The 18,959-nt window shown below is 37.9% G+C and overlaps 1 protein-coding gene across 4 annotated transcripts in view; it reads left to right on the top strand.

The window, feature by feature from the left end:
* The window catches only part of SEC24D (SEC24 homolog D, COPII coat complex component), a 105,929-nt gene extending 96,370 nt beyond the window's left edge, over window positions 1–9,559 (top strand). For all 4 annotated transcript variants that reach the window (XM_004748006.3, XM_004748008.3, XM_004748007.3 and 1 more), the window contains exons 21-23: window positions 470–661; window positions 2,978–3,067; window positions 8,442–9,559. In XM_004748006.3, the coding sequence (XP_004748063.1) occupies window positions 470–661; window positions 2,978–3,067; window positions 8,442–8,582 (423 nt within the window). In that variant the 3' untranslated portion in view covers window positions 8,583–9,559. The remainder of the gene's footprint in view (window positions 1–469; window positions 662–2,977; window positions 3,068–8,441) is intronic.
* Window positions 9,560–18,959: the final 9,400 nt, after the last annotated feature.

Genomic DNA, 18,959 nt, shown 5'->3' with positions numbered 1-18,959 from the left:
CAGGCACCCCGGCCTCCTTGCTGATCCTGAAACATCTGAGACAGACTCTTGCCTTAGGATCTTTGCACCAACTATTCCCTCCATCCTGAATGCTCTTCCACAGATATCCCCATGGCCCTGTCTCTCATCTCTTTGGGCAAAATTACCTTCCCAACTAGCCTTCTTAGACTAGGCTATTTGAAGTTGTACTACCAGCACTGACATGCCCTATCCCACTTTCCTGCTGCTTTTCTTCATAGCACTGACACCATTTAAAATTCAATGTATTTTACTTATTTTATTTGTTGCCTCTTATTCCTTCCAAAAAATGGTTAGTGTGCTTGAATAGTTACTGTCTAATGACTAGAAGAATGCCTGGCACATAGTGGCCACTCATTAAATATTCATTAGAAGGAAAGAAGGGAGGAGGGAGGAAGAAGGGACAGGAAGGATGGCAAACTTACCAACTCTCCTGCCTTTGCCTGCACAGCACACGTTAGATGTCAAAAGTACAGCCCTACCCACCGCTATTCGTTGCTCTGAGTCCCGTCTTTCAGAAGAAGGAATATTCTTATTGGCTAATGGTCTCAACATGTTCTTATGGTTAGGAGTTAGTAGCCCACCAGAACTGATCCAAGGAATATTTAATGTGCCATCTTTTGCGCATATCAACACAGATATGGTGAGTATTTTTTTTTCATTGTTTTTGTGGTAATGTACAAATTCATAAATGTTTTGTGTTCATGTGCAACCACATATTACAAAGTAGAAAAAACAATAAGGATATAGTTCTTTATAAGAAAGAGAATTGTATGTGTTAATGAATAACAATTAGCTGGTATAAAGTTATTTGTATAAAGTATTATGAAACAACCAAAACATAGACTTTAAAAAGAGATTGCCCAGCACTTCCAAAGCATTTACTGTGTGTTAATCACTGTGCTCTAAATACTTTAAACACATCATCCCATTTAACTGTCACAACAAATCAATGAGACGGATATTATTGTCAACATTGTATAGATGAATCAATTGAGGTTTGGAGACAAGTTCTTTCGGGTAGTCAGTAGCAGAGATGGAAAGTGAATCCAGTTCTCATACTCTGTACTGCTCTTCCTGGTGTGGAACTGCATATTCAAAGGAATGCAGAAATCTTCCCTACATGTTCAGCTGTAGTCCAAGACTGTGTCAGATTAATGGGTTGCAAAGTAATAATCTTACGAAAACAGGTTATATACGCCTCTGTTATAAATAAGTTATATACTCTCCTCATTACAAAAGAGATGTGGATTTGATATAAAATGAATACAAATGATTTTATTTTTAAAGTACTTTAGGAAAAACCAGCAATTATCATTTGTTTAAAAATCAACATTAATTGCAAATTAATTATAGACCATTTTTGCATGAGCATCATTACTATGATGGTTATTGTCTTACTCTGCTTGGTGGTGGATTTCGTATGAATGCACATGTAGAACTCAGCAGATAGTTTTTTCCCCAAGACCTCACTTGTATGATGGTAAGATGAATTCCCCAATTTCTGTTATGAAGGTAGAGACGTAATATCTTGGAAGAAGGGACAGGGTCAAAATTCCAGCCTAGGTAGGTGATCAGTTTAGAGAGATGCATATCCATTATGAATGTTAAGAAAATATTTTTAAAAGAATTAAAGGTGTCCATACCCCATTAAGAAAATAGTTTTAAGATGAAGATTCAGAAATAGCAAGATGTTTGCACAGGTTAAAATTAGGGCATGATTAGAAAATTACAATTAAAAATAAAAAAATAGAAATAAAATTTAAAAATTAGAATTAATTTTTAAAAATAAAAAAAATGAAAATTCAGTAGGGAAAGAGCTATGAATCTCAAGAATGTTTATATAAAATTTAAGGAAGCCTCCTCATCTGTCACAGTATATTGTTGGAGTAAATGTTAAATGCATATTTGCTGAATTGAATGTTACATATGAAATCGCCACAGAGCAGCACAGTGGTAGGTTTGTGCTTATATCATGTGCCTCCTCTAAGCCTTCTTCAAAAAAGATAAAGAAAAAACCAAATGTCACTTTCATTTTAGAGACAGTTGGCACTTCAAAACATGTATGTGAAGTGTATATGTTATTTGTTACAGAAAAAGATCTGTCTTAGTGTCAAAAAATACCCACCAAAAACGTGAATATAAATAATGAATTTTCTGCCTTTTTTTTTTTCCCAAAACTTCTGTGAAAAATATTGGCCCTAATCTTTTCCTGAGACTTGTGACTTTGTGGTAAAATGTTCTACCTCGCCTTTTCAGTAGCTAAGTCACAGATGATATATTAGCTCTTGATACTTTTTTTTTTTTTGGATAAGTAATCATAAGCATTTTACTCTTGTCTTATTGGAAGAAGTGAAGTCCAGATCCTTCATGTCCCCCAGAGGCCAGGGGCAGTGGGATGGTTATCTCTTATAGACCATTAGCCGAATTTCAAGGGTATCTCAGGGGCCATATTCCTCTTGAGAAATCAGCATTTGATGGTTTGTCTTAATTTTGAAACAGTGGTATTTGGATGGCATTTTCTAAATATGGTAACAATTCATGGTCCTGAAGTGGATCCACTGAAGGAATAAAGTTCATCTTTTCTCCCATGACAAAGCCCTGAAGTAGCCATCTTACAAAGGGATTAAACATCATGGTGAATGATCCAAAGATCCAAAGATATCCTTTGTATATACCTGTTGTGTCATTTCAGTGGTGTACATGTGTCAAATTCTAGAGAAGGGAGTTTATTTTCAATAGAGAGTTAGTTGGTGGAAATGTATCCCAATAAGAATGAATAATTTTTAGTGCATTTTTTTCACATTTTTGGTTTTTAGGTAAAGGAACTAAGCTAATAATCAAAGATATGGTGTAGAAGGGTGTTTTCTAACTTCAACATGCTAATAATTTCATTGCTGCTTCTGTCTAAATGCTGTCAATTACATTGAAACTTTAACTTTGGTTTTCTTAAATTTAGACAACACTGCCTGAAGTTGGAAACCCATACTCTCAAACACTCAGAATGATAATCAGTATTATCCAACAAAAGAGACCATATTCAATGAAGGTAAGAATGAGATTTTTTTTCCCTTTCTTTAAGTGTTTATTTGTATTTCATTACAGACTTTGTAAATGCATGTCCTATATTTTTATAACATGGTCTTTGGTAGAAAACTCACACTAACCTCTAATATATCTACCTGTTCAACAGATGCAAACATAAAAATAATAATAATAATAAGTAAATAGGTATCACCACAGGTTGCCCATGGGTTATTTTAGTAATTATTAACTTAGTAATCAAGAACTTCTTTATGGCTTAGTAACAGCTGATATCATTAACAGACTATGAAATGACTGCCTTCGGGGCTTAAAATTACTTAGTTATATAGAACTATCATTCAGGACACCTTTAAAATTTTATTTTTACAACTTTAGATTTGTGATCTCTGAGAAGTTTGTTATCCTAGCCCTTCTAAGCCCTTCAAGCCTTTAAGTTTAATAAAAGAATATAAACTGTCTATAACTCGGGAAGATTATGCCTTGTTACTGAGTCCCAGCTACTCACCTATCTTCCTTCTCAAGCTCAAGGTGAAAGTCTCCTGGAGTTTGAGATGTACAAATGGTGATGGTTTATTACTGTACTACTCCCTGCAGTGGTATAGGACACTCACCTGGAGGCAGGCCTCTGCAATAGCCAGGGACTTAGGGGTCATTTTTCCCTGAAATATACACGATATTAATGTAAATCAACATCCTTAGCCGTGAAAGATATTCATGCATGCACACATCAACTTTAGGCAGTACTGAGGTAAACCAAATTAGTGCAGAGCTTTGTAATCTCGAGGATGACTGGGTGAACACAGAACATTTCTAGAACTGTTCTCATACCATATGGCATCTACTTGGCTTCAGTTTTAGGGTAGGACCTAGACATGGCAGAGAAGGCTCACAGTAAAAACATTTTTCATAGGACACTCTCTGAAGGCCTTGGAGGCATGTAATTAAATCTATGGTTTCATGAAACAAAAAAAGAGAACCAGTGGTATTGAGTGCAGAGCAGTGACGATCCATCGACCTTCATCCCAGTTGTGGGAGCGGGATCCCCACCACCTGCCCCGTTTGCAGAGAAGAGGCTAAACGTGGAGACCATCCTTGTGCTCAGGAGCCTCTCCTTCCAGGGAAAATAAAACCTGTCTCTCTGCTTTCTCCCACCTGCTCTAATAGTGCATGTTAGCTTTAATAAGTCATGTTGGCTTTAATTATAAAAATATCTGGGATAAGCTCTGGACACATGTGAATAAGATACAAGCAGTTCCATGTTAAATAATTTTGGCTTGACTAAAGTCAAATTTTCTTATGTGCCACTTGCAAATATATCTGTTGTTAATAAGACTTCTTTGGCCTTTTCAGGGTACTATCTGTATTACAAATTTGAAAATTTAAAATCTGTAGTGGTTAGAGTTGAAAGGACTCTAGAAGACACCTGGTCTAACTGCTGCCTTTCAGCATGCTCCAGCACCAACTAACAGATATGGAAGTTTCTGGGTTTCTGTCTCACAGCTGGATCAGGACAGATGAAGTCTAGCCCCCGGTGCTTAGTCCAATGCACATAGCATTATACCTTTGGTCCTCACTTTTGGAAAATAGACCACACAAAGGAAATAAAAACACATTTATAGAGTCTTTAGATCTTTTTTAAAGAGTCAGGATTGAAGAGGAGAATTAAAAAACTGGAATGAAAGGGTCAAGAACAGCAAAATCAAATCCAGAAGGCCCTGCTGCCTTCTGGGGTATGCTCATTAGCTTTTTAAACAATCCTCTTATCATGCCTTCGTGGTCTTGCATTCGTGGGGGACAAAAAGAAAGATTGGTATCACGCGATATCTGGGAAGACTACCGAAATGAGACGTCTCACTGATAAATTCTAGTCCTGCCCTGCTCCAAGTTCTCTGTGTTCCCAGTGTTTGCCATTCTCTTCTTCCCTGTGTGTTTTCTAGATTAGTCCCTTCCCATTGGCTCCTTTCAGTTTATAAGCCGTTCGAATCTCCCTTTATCGAAGCTCCTGATTCTCCAAGATTCTGCTTCCCTTTTCTTTGATTTCATTCTACAAACTTGTATTAAGTACTAGCAAGGTACCGGGCGTTTTATCACCATGCTTCTTGAAAAAGCTATCTGTTAACTGCATATATTCCCTTATTCCCATGTCTCCAGCTATCTGAAATGGCCAAACAGCTAAAGAAATTGATTCTCAGTCCCTTGACAACAATTGCAAAATTGAATATTACCGTTTTCCTCCAATTTTCTCTTCTGTCAGTTTTCAAAATGTCATATTCTCATGATGCTTCTTTCTCAACTGACCTTTTTCTTTAGATTCTTTCGTTTATCTGCCCCTTAAGAAGAGTTGGCATTCCCCGGAGTTGTGTCTGCTGCTCTCTTCTCATTCAGCTCGTTCTTTGGGGTGATCCTAATCACTCTCATTATTTAATACTGTTTCATAGGAGGCAGGCCATGAGAAATGAGAATGGCTCTTGAAGTGCTATGATTCTTTAAGGTGCCTGGTACCGTGACCTAAAGAAGATAAACGGGGACTACCCGAGATAGTCGGTTCTTCCGTGAAGAGGGTACACATGAGGCTGGGAGGGACACCAGCAATGATCATTTTCATATCTTCTTCCCACTCTACAAGGCTAGTTCCCTCCCTATAGCATGGTAAAGGAAGGGGGCTGATAAAATACGGATTCCCCAGTGCATCCCAGTATTTTTTCCTCTTAGTTGTATGGTTTACTCCTTAAGAAGATCACCAGCATGTCGAGACAACTAAGATGGCTTGCCACCACTTCCATGAATCTGCTTCCTGAGACCTTCCACCATACTTTCTGTGTCATTCTGGAACTAGTAGTGGGATGTTCAACTTTGTCTATAGAAACTCAAATGGTAGAGCCAGAATTTTTTTTTTTTTTAAGAATTTATTGATTTATTTGAGAGACAGAAACAGCATGAGCAGAGGGAAGGGTAGAGGGGGAGGCAGAAACAGACTCCCTGCTGAGGAGGGGAGCCTAATGTGGGGCTCCATCCCAGGACCCCGAGATCATGACTTGAGTTGAAGTCAGATGTTTAAGCAACAGAACCACCCACGTGTCCTGAATCAGGGTATTTGTTTTTTTACCTTAAAGCTAAGTTTCTCCCTAAGGTGAAATTCATTTCCTATTCTATTTCCACCTCAGATCATAGCCAGACACCCTTCATCGAAGGAGGTTTTACAGTGATCACCACTGGAAAATAAATAACCCAAGTGATATGGACTTCCTCCCATTAATTCCCATAGACAAATTAAATTCTAAAAAGATTAGAGTCTCAAATCCTTCCCTTCACAATGTCTCATTCTGCCCAGTGTCAGCCTGGGCTGTTTCACTGAGGCCAGACCCACATTGCTCTTGCCTGTCAGGGACAGTCATAACCAGTAAAAAGAAAATGGCCTTGGCTTCAGGCTCACCAGGCTGCAAGTTTTAATCTCCTTTGGAGAAGTTTCCGTTGAAGGTTAGTTGTGCTTCCCTGTGTTGGGGTGGAGGTGCGCCCATCCACACTGCTGTTCCAGTGCAGCATCCCCATGCCTGGCAATGACACCTGAAAGCCAAGACACCACACCTTTTCTGTACCCATATAAGTTCGCTGAGCAGTAGTGGTGGCAGCAGCTGTTGTATTTTTATCAGGCCAGGGGTGGTTTAAAGCTTATCAGCTTAGGGGCCAGGCCAAAATAGCATAAAGGAAAGAAAGCAAATTGTGTTGACAGTATCATTCTACTTGGTAACTAAAGCAAAACTAGGGAGGGCCAGTCCCTCCCGGCCGAAATGCAATGTACCTTCCTCCCTGCAGCCAGTAACTGCAGACCTTTCTGGTGGTTTCACTAGGTGAGAGCAAGTGAGGGGAATGCCATGAAGCAGGCAGGGAGACCTTGTTTTGTGTGTGTGCTCCGTTAACTCCACTCATAGCTCAGTAGATAACAAATTCTGACCATTCAGATTGTCATCTGTGACTACCTGAAAACAGGAGTGAGTGAGTGAGTAAGGACCAGGGCTCCAAGTGTTCTGCCAAGGCTGCCCCCTTCTGGGCTTTTTTCCCATGCACCTCTTCCCCTAGGGCAGCATTGTCCAATAATGCAAACTGCATATGTAATTCTGCATTTCTTAGTAGTCATGTTAGAAATGTACAAGAGTCATTTTAGTAATCTATTATTAACCCAGTATATCCAAAATAGCATTTCCATATGGATATGCAGTTAGTGAGTTTTACGTTTTCTTTTTCTCAAAATCTTAGAAATCCATTGTGTTAATTTTACATTTACAACACAACCCAATTCAGACTAGCCATGTTTCAAGTGATTGATAATCACGTGTTGCTGGTGGCTACAGTACTGGACTGCACAGCCCTAGATCATTGTTATGTGCAGGGAACAAGGGTCCCCTGTACAGTCCACCTCTGTAGTGCCTCTCAGTTGTTTCTTTTTCTTCCTTTTTTTTTCAGTAGGTTCCATGCCTAATGTGGGGCTTGAACTCAGGACACTGAGATCAAGGGTCACATTCTCTACCCATGTAGCACCTCTCAAATCTCTTCCCTTCCCATCTTCACTGCCCTGTACTTCAAATCCCAATTGCCTCCCACCTCAGTGCCTCCAACTGCTTCCTGATGAGTTTCCCTCATCTCGTAGCGCTACTAGTTAACTCATTTTGTCCTGAAGCACTTTCACTAGATCACAATTCCTACAAAAGCTCAGACTCATTTAAATAGTTTTCCCTAACCTTGAGGTGGTTTGTCCCTAACTTTTCTCTGACTTTAAGACTATTAATTCATGGGGCACCTGGGTGGCTCAGTGGGTTAAGGCCTCTGCCTACGGCTCAGGTCATGATCTCAGGTTCCTGGGATCGAGCCCCGCATCAGGCTCTCCGCTCAGCAGAGAGTCTGCTTCCTCCTCTCTCTGCCTGCCTCTCTGACTATGTGTGACCTCCCCCACCCCCGTCAAATAAATAAAAAATATCTTAAAAAAAAAAAAGACTATTAATTCATTTTGCTATCCATGTCTGTCTTTGGTACATGGTGCATGGCACCCCATTATGGAATGCCCTCTAAGCCCACCCCACCCCTATCCTTAAGGAAATCTTACATGATCCTTTAAGGCTCAAGTGATCATTATTACCACTATGAAGCCTTTCCCATGGTGCTTTGCTTATGTTTCATCGTTGCCACTTAGTGTTGTATGTCTTGGGTTTTTATGGTTTTGGGGTCAGTGACTCCCTCCACTCTGGATAATGAACACTTTCCCATCATCCTCCAAGGCCTCATACACAATGTACGTTAAATAATTTTGGTGAAATATAGGCATATAAAATTGAGCCACATTCAGAGAATGTTTATAACCACCAGCCTTATTATTTTTTTCCTAGCTGACAATAGTAAAGCAGCGGGAGCAGCCAGAAATGGTTTTTCGACAGTTCCTGGTAGAAGACAAAGGACTTTATGGAGGATCATCTTATGTGGATTTCCTTTGTTGTGTTCACAAAGAGATCTGCCAGCTGCTTAATTAATTGAATCTTCTCTATTGTTGATGTTGCATTTCTAAGGAGATAATCTCCTTCTTGGTGCCTAATTCTCCAGATGATAACAGGCTAGTTTTGATTTCTTGCTCATTTTCAAAATAGCTTTCCAGGACGACATTTAGGACTTAAGCTTTGGTGCTCAGGTATAAAAGTCAATGAAGGTACAATTGTACCTTTATAAAGGGAACAGTCTATTTCTGATTGCACAATTTCTAACTGTTAAAAGTGATACAGTTTGCATTTCATGAAAGGCTTAGTTTACAGAACTGTAAACATTCTCAATTTTCTTTCTTTGTGCTAGACATATAAATTATTTTTCAAAATGTATAGATTTGAGGTAAAAAGTTGTCTTGGCTCTCCCATTTGCAGTGAGGGAAAAAATACAATTTTTACATTATACTTAATTTTTTTAAACCATGTAACACCCATTGAACATGTTTTTCAACTTAAGGTTTGCATAGCAGACTTTTAATAACCTTGGAATCTATTTGGTAGAACAATTTATGTTCTACTTTTTTTTTTTCATAATTATATGTTGTGTATGTTAAAACTGTTTTCCAGTTGTTGTCTATAAAACTGTCTTTATCTATATTCTTAATGGTTCTCTGTACAATTTTGAGGGTTTCTACCTGTATATAATGGATATTAACTGGTACCAATAAATCACTTCATATGCTCTTACTCAACAGGTAGAGATTTTTTTAGGTCTTTTGAGATTTTAAAAAGAAATAAGGGTGGTATTCATGTCTTGGAAAAGTTGTTTAAATGGCTTACTAAGAAAAAATTTGGAAAACTAAAGTTTTTTTTTTGAGGGTTGGGAAGTGTTAGGTGAATAAATCAACCTAAGAAATATCAGACAGTGTACTTGAGAAATGCATTTTTAAAAATTCTCTGATATGTCCTTGTGGACAGATTAATAGAAATGGCCTATATGAGACCATTATTAAAGAATATATATAAACCTAGGAGAGTGGTTTTGAGTGGTCTGACACAAACGTCTGAACTGTATCTGCCCTGTTCAACTTTGGTATCAGTGATATGAATAAATAAGAAGAGTTAAGTATATTGAGTACCTACAATGTCCTAAGAACCGCACTGGGTGTTTTGCAAACATTTATTCCTCATGGTAACTCCACTTTTATTACCAGTCCCATTCACAGGTGAAGAAATAGACTTGAAGTGATTAAATCAGGACCTGTCTACGATTACGCAGCTAATAAGGTTTATTCATAAATTAATAGATGTCATGAAATTGAGTAGAACAACAAATACACTAACAAGATTAAACTCTATTCCCACGTTAGACAACTGGCATGATGTTTCATATTGACTTGGATGAGTTTAAGAAGAAATGTATAATCCTGAACCAGTGTCCAAAAAAAAATGCACATGCAGATGCTCCTTGGAAACAACAGTACTTAAAAAAGAACTGAGGGAGTTTGTCAGCATGAATCTACAGTGGGAGAAAAGCAGATGTAATCAAGTTACTCTCTTACAGGGATAGGCTGTCAGATGAGTATAGCAATGGCCCTCCTCTGAGATGAGACCAGACCACACCTACATACGTGTTCAGTTCAAGGTACCATGCTCTATGTAAACTAGAAGGCCAGAACACATTCCTTTATTCACTTGAAGGTAGTCTAAGGATTGTTCTGTATTTGCCTACAGTAGAAAAACAGAACCAATACAAAGAAGTGACAAGGTACAGCTCAGTTGAATGAAGAACCTACTAAGTAATTAGGTGCTCAAAGAATGTGCCATTCTATAAAGTAGTATGGTCTAACTTAAATATCATACTTCTTCTATGTGCCAAGCACTCTGCCCTTTACTGGAGAGACAAACAGTGAGCAGCACAAACAAAACCCCTGCCATCTTGACAGTTAAAGTGGTTTTCATAAATGATGTAACAAGCCATTACATTTTATTTTTTTGTATATATAAATTTTATATGTATACATTTATAAATATTTATGTATTATATATACATTTATATATTTATATATATAATATATAATTTATATAACATTATATTATATATATATATGATATATAGATTCCTGATATATCTATATGTCAGGGATATGTGACCTAGTCTAGCTAGGGGGCAAGGTCTAGTCCATAAAGATTTCCCATTAATTATACTGAAGCTGAGATTTGAAAGAATTAGTAGACATGAGCCAGGTAATTGAAAGAATTTGCAAGGTAGCTTGTAAACTATGCAAGTGAGATATATTACAGCACCTAAAAATATGGGCCTGAGGCTCAGGAGTGAGCTCTGGGCTGGAAATTTGCAAGTCATCTACATACAGAGAAAAAGAAATAGTACAAAATAGATGAAAAAACCCAGGGCAATTCTGTTGTGAGAGGGCAGCAAATCCCTGAGACAGATAATGAAGTGGAAACCTGAGAAGACTGGGAGAAGGGCCAGAGAGGTTAAGAAGGAAAACCTGGCAATAGGACATCATAAAACCAAGGTAAGAGGGGGGCATGGAAAGAGTGGGCAACCAAGTTACAGCCTTTCCCTTTGGGAAAAGGAAGTTAAAGACTAAAAGGTATGTTGGAATTAGTAAAAAGGTCATGGGTGAGTTTGGTGACAACCCTTTTACAGGCTCAATGAACTTGAATGCTAGATTGGAATAAGTTGAGCAACAGGAGTCAGAGGGGAGGCAACTCAAGAAGGGGATCAGAGAGTCACAGAGGAAGGATAGGATTTATTTTAAGACTGTCAGGGATTTGACATTTAAACACTGATGGAAAGAAGCCAGTATTATATTGGAAGAATAAATAGTAGCAGTAGTTACATCAACTCAAAAAAAAAAAATGTTGAAAACTGAACAGAGAAAAAATATTTGGAAGAGTAAGATTCTTGGAAGATAGAAGGTAATATAATACGGAGTACAAATGGAGATTAGCTTTCAATGGGAAAAGAAATCCAATACATAATGGAAATGCTCCAATGAATCCTGAAGGACCACTTTCCACCAAAAATGGTGAGTGCTATTCCACGGTGTTTGGAAATAGTACATTCCCTTTCCTAAACCTTGAGAACAATAGATCCTCATGGGCTATGGAACCACTGAGATGGATTTCTATACCAGCTCCATGTGAAATGGAACTTCGGGGCAAGTTAGAAACCTTTCTGTTCCTTGGTTTCCTACTCATTTGTTTGAAATATTAGGTTAATAAGTGTAAAGGGCTTAGACTAGTCCCTGACACATAGTGCTATTTAAGTGTTCATCGCTGTTATTTTATTGGTTTTTTTTTTATTAAACATGCAAAAGATCATGAAAACTAGGACTAATCTGGCTCCTAGTTGTATTTGCTTTTATGCCGTATCTTAACCAATAGCCTCAAAACCAAGCTATCTTTCAATGCTATAGAAATGTCCAATTAAAAGATGGTTTCAGATATTAAAATAAATATATCAATATGAGGAAACTATAGCCTAAACTACTTTAAAGTGTTAAAAACCAAAACTCCAGTAAAATATAAGCCAAAGACAAGAATTTATATTTTGCATTTGGAGGAGCCATTATGAAGAAGTAAGTATTTACTCAAAAGAATACACATCTTTGAGGAAGTTACTAAATGGCTCTACCTTCACTTCTACAAATCTAACCTAATGACAGGAGACTGAGAATAACTAGGAATGGTATGTTAATTTTTTTTTTAAATGTTCAGTCAGATGGGAACATGCTTCTTAATAAAACAATAAGAGTAAGAACCAAATTTTCAGATCATGTTTTGGAATATGGAAAGATACATGAAATTGAACTTCTGCTCCACTAGGAGGCATTATACTCTAAAGTGTCCGAAACCTTTCAGAATGGTTGGTCAATCTTTCAGAAAAGGCAATTCTCTGGGGAGAACTGACTTTGTAAATTTTAACTGCTGAAAACACAGGTGTAATCCTGACTAAACTGGGTAAAAAGAAAAACAATCTCAGTGGGAAAAGGCAGTAAAAATCCCTTAGTCATCATCATCTCTTATGGCTATTTCTTGGCCTCTTCTTGAGACACGGATAAGAAGCTTGTTCCTTCCCTAAGCAGCCACTTAAGAACAGTTCTGTCTGAGAGAAAATTGTATTTAGCACATTGTTTTCCTGAAATGTTTCCCTTTTGCTGCCAGCTGACTCTCTCTCTCTTGAGGCCATAGGTGAAGTCTTCATTCATTGGATAGCAGTTTTCAGAGTTTAAAGCTACCACATACTGCTATTGTGTCCCTTCCAGGCCAAACCCTTCCAATTCCCAAAGCATGTCCTTGTAAACATGATTTCCAGAGCTACTGTTATCCAGACTTAATACATCAATATCCAGGGGGTTTTGTAAGATTTTGTTTATTTGAGAGAGAGAGAGAGCACAAGCAGGGGAAGGGGCAGACGGAGAGGGAGAAGCAGACTCCCTTCTGAGTAGGGAGCCCAACAGGGGAATCAATCCCAAGACCGAGATCACGACCTGAGCCGAAGGCAGACTCAATAGACGGAGCCACCTAGGTGCCCCTGAAAATCCAGTTTTAACTCACATAAAGAACAAAATAAATTTAGGGAAGCAAAAGGACTAGTGTCTAGTTAAGGAAATAATCATTACAACAATAGTGACTATAGGTTTCAAGAGTACATGAGTTTTGCAAAATCTTTCAGGGTGTACTTTTTTTAATAATATTAAAAGATTGTTACCTGTCCTACATCTAAAACTCTTTTGCAATAAGGATTTTCAATTTTAAGATATTTTATAGAAGACTAGTTTCCTAAGTCCCTATTTTTCGAACAGGTTATTTCTTGAGTCATGAAAAACTCTTTATATATTATTCTTGTTTGAAAAATAGTTTTTGGATATACCATGGGGTTTAGATTAATGTTACTCAATTAATGTTTTAAGGGCCCAATATGCTATTTGGGAAAAAGGTTATTACATTATGAATTAGGGCAAAGCACATTTAGCAGATATGAATGTACAACCTCTAGTGAGAAAGGAAAAAAAATTTAAAAATCAGACTAATTGAATGTGAATGTCTATTTCCCAGGACTGGCAAGGAAACTCTACTCTCTTTGGCTTACACTGATGACTAGCGTCAAGGCCCACCTGCAGTCTCCTGAATTCCAGTGCTTCTCTGCTTCCACAGTGCGCTTGTGGGAGATGAATGTCTAGGGACATTCCTAGCATAGATGAATGTCTGGGGACACTTTCCTAGCCATGCAGCTATTTCTGAATGAGGCCACCTCTCCCTGACAGTGTTACTACTCAGCAGCAGTGTCCCAGAATTCCCAAGTGCCCCCCTAAGCCAATCCTCAGCTACCCTGTCCTCTCAAGCAACCTGTTACTAGGTCCATTATTCCTTATAGGAGGGATGTAGTCTTTATACTTAACCTGTTACTAACAAAGTGATACAGATGTAGTTAAACTGTTTTCCTTACTTTACAGGTTACATTTGGTAGAAAGAAAATTTATAACCTGAGGAAAGAATCAGGTCTGTCTTTGAACTCAAATGAAAGAAAATTCATTCTATAAATCTGCTGATAGGTGGTAAGTCAGTGGAAATTACTTTGTTGCCTCAGCCTCAAAAATAATGTTCTCTTGAGAGGAAAAAAAATCCTTATTAGAAAAGCAGTCCTCTTATGTAGCCAAGAAAGTAGAAGGGAAAAGAAATGGACAGAGAAGGATATTAAAAATCCTCTGGCATTTTTTCCAATTACTAAGCAAGCAAAGGAGTAAGGGACTATTTATTAGCCCCTTACTATGTGCTGTACATGAAAAGCTGAGAAAGCACATCGCTGCCTTTTTATAAATGACAAAGACTCATTTCTGAGAGCACAAGCAGCAGAGTTATAAGTCAGGACGAAATGAGTAGACAAAGACTGGTACCTCCGGCAGTCTTACACTTGCGTTGGGACAAGTGAAAGCAATCAGAAACAGGAATGTTCCCCAAAGAGGTTCTAATGCCATCTCGATCCAGTATCTTGTTAGCCTCATCTCATGGAGGAGATGGGATTTAAGATTCAGGAACTTAGTTGGCTGATAAACTCACATTTGTGATTATATTTGCTTAAATTTTGCTTTGGAATTTTTATAGACAGGATACTCTTAATTATAATGATCCTGCAGTCCCCCTTTATCTGTGGTTTTGCCTTCCATGGTTTCAGTTACTTGAGGTCAGTCATGGTCCAGAAGCAGATGATCCTCCTCTGACATACTGTCAGGTCAGGAGTAGCCTAACTTACACCACGACGCCTGTATCCCTCACCCCACTTCATCTCATCACATAGGCACTTTAACATTCACATCATCACGAAAAGGAGCAGTATGGTTCAATAAGACATTTTGAGGAAGATCACATTCACGTAACTTTTATTAAAGTATATTACAATTCTATTATTATTGCTCATCTCTTAGTAGAACGAATTTATAAACTGAACTTTATCATATTTATGTATGTACAGGAAAAAACTTTGTATGTATATATATATATATATATATATGTATATATATATATATATATATATGTATATATATATATATATGGTTTGGTACTATCCCTGGTTTCCAGCATCCAGTGAGGTCTTGGGACATATCCCCCATGGATAAGGGAGTACTTATATGCTTAAAAAATTTTTTTTCAGTAAGATATAACAGTAGAAAAGTATGCTATAATATGGAACTCCTATTTCCCATGCTTATAAGCCTAGCTTTTTGTACAAGGCCAAATAATCCAACCACCAGTGTAGTTCATATGAATTATAACCAATATTTTTACATTAAAAGCCTCTCCTTTACTAAATATTAAAGTATATGTCTATCCAGAAGTTGTCTTGAGAAGCCTTAAACTGTAAAATGACAGCAAATTCTGTAAGACATTTAGGCAATAACCTTAGTAACTTAACCAGCATAAACTACTAGACTATCTCTGAACAAAACTGATTTTTTGTCCTCTGCTTTAAGAAGACAAAACAGAATAATGTAGCTACTCTTTGGGGCACCTGGGTGGCTCAATGGGTTAAAGCCTCTGCCTTCAGCTCAGGTCATGATCCTGGGATCGAGGTCCTGGGATAGAGCCCCGCATGTCTGTCTGCTCAGCAGGGAGCCTGCTTCCCCAGCTCTCTCTGCCTGCCTCTCTGCCTATTGTCATCTCTCTGTCAAATAAATAAAAAAATCTTTAAAAAAATAAAAGAAAAGCTTTACTTATTAAAAAAAAATTAGTTACTCTTTTATGATATTAACTGTAAATATAGTTATGGGATTCTATAAGAGGTATGTCTTGTGACAACACAGGCCTAGACCTCTACATATTCTCCCACTGGACAAATGGCTTGCAGTCCCGTCACTGTATGCCACTTTTTTTTTTTTTAAAGATTTTATTTACTTATTTTACAGAGAGAGAGAGAGAGAGAGAGAGAGAGTTTGGGAACACAAGCAGGGGTAGCAGGAGAGGGAGAAGCAGGCTTCCTGTGGAGCAGGGAACCTGATGTGGGGCTCAATCCCAGGATGCTGGGATCATGATCTGAGCCGAAGGCAGCCGCTTAACGACTAAGCCACCAAGGTGCCGCTTTTTGCCACTTGAAAGTATTAGTCTACATCCGCGATCTTCTATGAATGTTCCAAAGTACATCAACTACATCACACGCTTCCAAAGCTGATGGCTTCCTGCTCCAATTGAGTAACCTTTTTTGATCTTCTATTTAAATAAATTTGGTCACTGGTGGTGAGAGACCAGAATTTAAAATATGCATGCAGGATTTAGCTAGCGAAACTAATTTTAACAAAACAAAATGTAGCAAAGGACACAAATTTAATTGCCAACATCTAAAAATCAGGGAGATTTCACATGAATAGCTCAAACTTACTGTCTTCCCTGTGTGGTGACGACGAGGTGGAGCTGAGTGGTGATGTCCACCTTACCCGGGGTGTGAGCTCTCCCGTCCCCCTACGTTTCTCTCTAGTCTCCATGGGCCTGAGATTAAGTGCTCTGTGCTGCTCTGCTTTTCTTAGGACTCGAAAAAAACCCACCGAACTGGGAAAACAGGCGAGATAAATGAAAGTAAATATTCCCATGTTTAATATGCAAACAAAATATGTCAAAAAAGATACTTACTCCACTATAAAACAAATTCATGGCTTGTTTCACCAATTTGTATTATATACTTGGTTCCTGTATGCATTTTATACTGTTGACCTCTAGATTCTCCATCAGTTAGAATTATTTTTGGAAAAAACCTACCTTAACAATTTCACTCTTTATTAGCACCTCCAGTCACGGAGACCTGAAGTGTAACATACACACACAAACTGATCATTTTAACATTTTGCCTAATACTGGAAAGAGGGTTTGCTGGAAAATAATTTTCTAGATTAAATGAGGTACTTTTCTCTGTGAACTACAGCTAGCACTATTTCTATTTGAGTAGAGGCCTTGTGAGCAGGAATAATGTGGCTTTTCCAGAATTGGAGTCTTCCATGGCTATGAAGTGCTATATTTACAGCTTTAGAACTGACAGACTCCATATGAGCCCCAAGTCAAAGTTCAGTCCCTATCACCAAATATCAAAGACAGAATAATGCTAAAAATCTTATGTGGACCACAAGGATTGTTCTAAGAAAGGCCCTTCTTACAAGCAAAAATTTGTTTTTAATAACTCACAAAAATATAAGACACTTTAAGATCAAAAACTACTATTTCGAATGAGTCCCACTAGGCCATAATTCTGTCAAAGTAATAAAGATTAAACAAATCAGAAAAAAAATTGGAACTATACTTCAAAGACCAAATCTTCTGTAGTTGAATTCAGGATGAAAGCAGCACAGGTTTTAAAATAAGCTGCTGAAACTAATCAGAAAGTTGTAATTGAACAATTAAAATGAGCAGGAAGTATTCTGTAAGACATAAAAAGGAATCATTCCTAGTTAACAGCCATGACACAGGATCTCAGCTTTGGATAACACCCTACAACTCAGGCATCTCGCCATTAAAACTCCATCAACTTAAAATCAAACTATGGCATGACTCTTACACAGCTTCAGAACAGAGACAGACACATAGTTTAAGCTTCCAGATTTGTGGGCTAAGGACTCAGGTGGCTCTTTGACTTACCTGAGCATCAGGACAGTATACTGCTGCTGCATGCTGATCCATTCCAACTTTGGACATGTGACCGGCTGCCATAACGAGACTCTCCGCCCTTGATCCCCACTTCCCAGTTTGCCATCTCTCACATTGTGCTGTGTCATGGTGCCATTTTAATCTTGGATTGATATCTCCATAATCCCTTGGTCTAATCTGGGTCAGTTGTATTTGGGTATGATATTCCCCACCACAAAATTTGTTCTACATGACATCATCAACTCCTCCACAAAAGAACTGTAGTCCTTTAAGGCCTCCTAATCTCCATCCTTTGAAGGGAAATACGTATCAGGGAAAGAACTATTACCAATGAAAATAAACATCAACATTTGTACTGGAATACTTAAGACTGTAATTATGTATAACAGATATGCTGATCTTAGAACTTTTAGACTGAAAAATCTAAGGTTATTTCACAATTACTAGCTTCTACCCAATAAGGAATCTGTAAGTGAAACAACTACTACTTATTTTGGGTAATTCCTAGATAATTTTTTAAAAATGGAAAGCATGTAAATGAATATAAAGATGATCAAAAGCCAGAAGAGGTCAGATTATTGAGTTTTCATTGGAAATGTTTCCTCAATGAATACAGATTATCATAGAAATGATAACCCCAACCTTTATTGAAAGTGAAGGATAGCAAAACTAGTGAGTCAATGCCATCCTGTGCTATAAAAATTCCACATTACATTGTCAAAGAGATAATTCTAGGCCTTGCATTTCCCCCACGACCTCCTCCTCTCTTATTTGCTGTATTCTAAATATGGTGGGCATATTTAACTTTCAACCTACGAAAACGCCATTCCCAATTCTCTGTAAGATGACAATATGATGTACATCTCACAGGTAACTAGGCCAGGTAAGCACTAAGAACGCTGCCTTCTCTTGGCTAGGCCCAGGTATGAACCAAACTAGAGAGTCTTGTTTATAAGATGGGGTCACTTCCTAACTGGAATTTCTAAAGACCCACACTGGGCAATTAGAACATCTATCTTCTTTATTCTCATGTCAACTTTGACAAATGCAGTTCTACCTAGATACTTTATAATTACTGAAGTTGAAAATAAAGGATCATTTCAGTAAAAATTCTAACCAACTGTGATTCACATCTACGTATCTACATCAGAAAAGGCATTAGTCAAATACAAAGTACCAACAGGTTGAGTACATTCAATTTACCAGGCTTTTAAGAATCTCAACCCTATTTCTATAATTCAGCCCTTATCTTCAAACTGAGTCTTTAGTGTGTGT

Source organism: Mustela putorius, unplaced genomic scaffold, assembly GCF_011764305.1.
Source record: "Mustela putorius furo isolate JIRA1106 unplaced genomic scaffold, ASM1176430v1.1 tig00001215_pilon_pilon_pilon, whole genome shotgun sequence".
Classification (NCBI taxonomy): Eukaryota; Metazoa; Chordata; class Mammalia; order Carnivora; family Mustelidae; genus Mustela; species Mustela putorius.
This window is presented reverse-complemented; position numbering and strand designations above follow the sequence as displayed.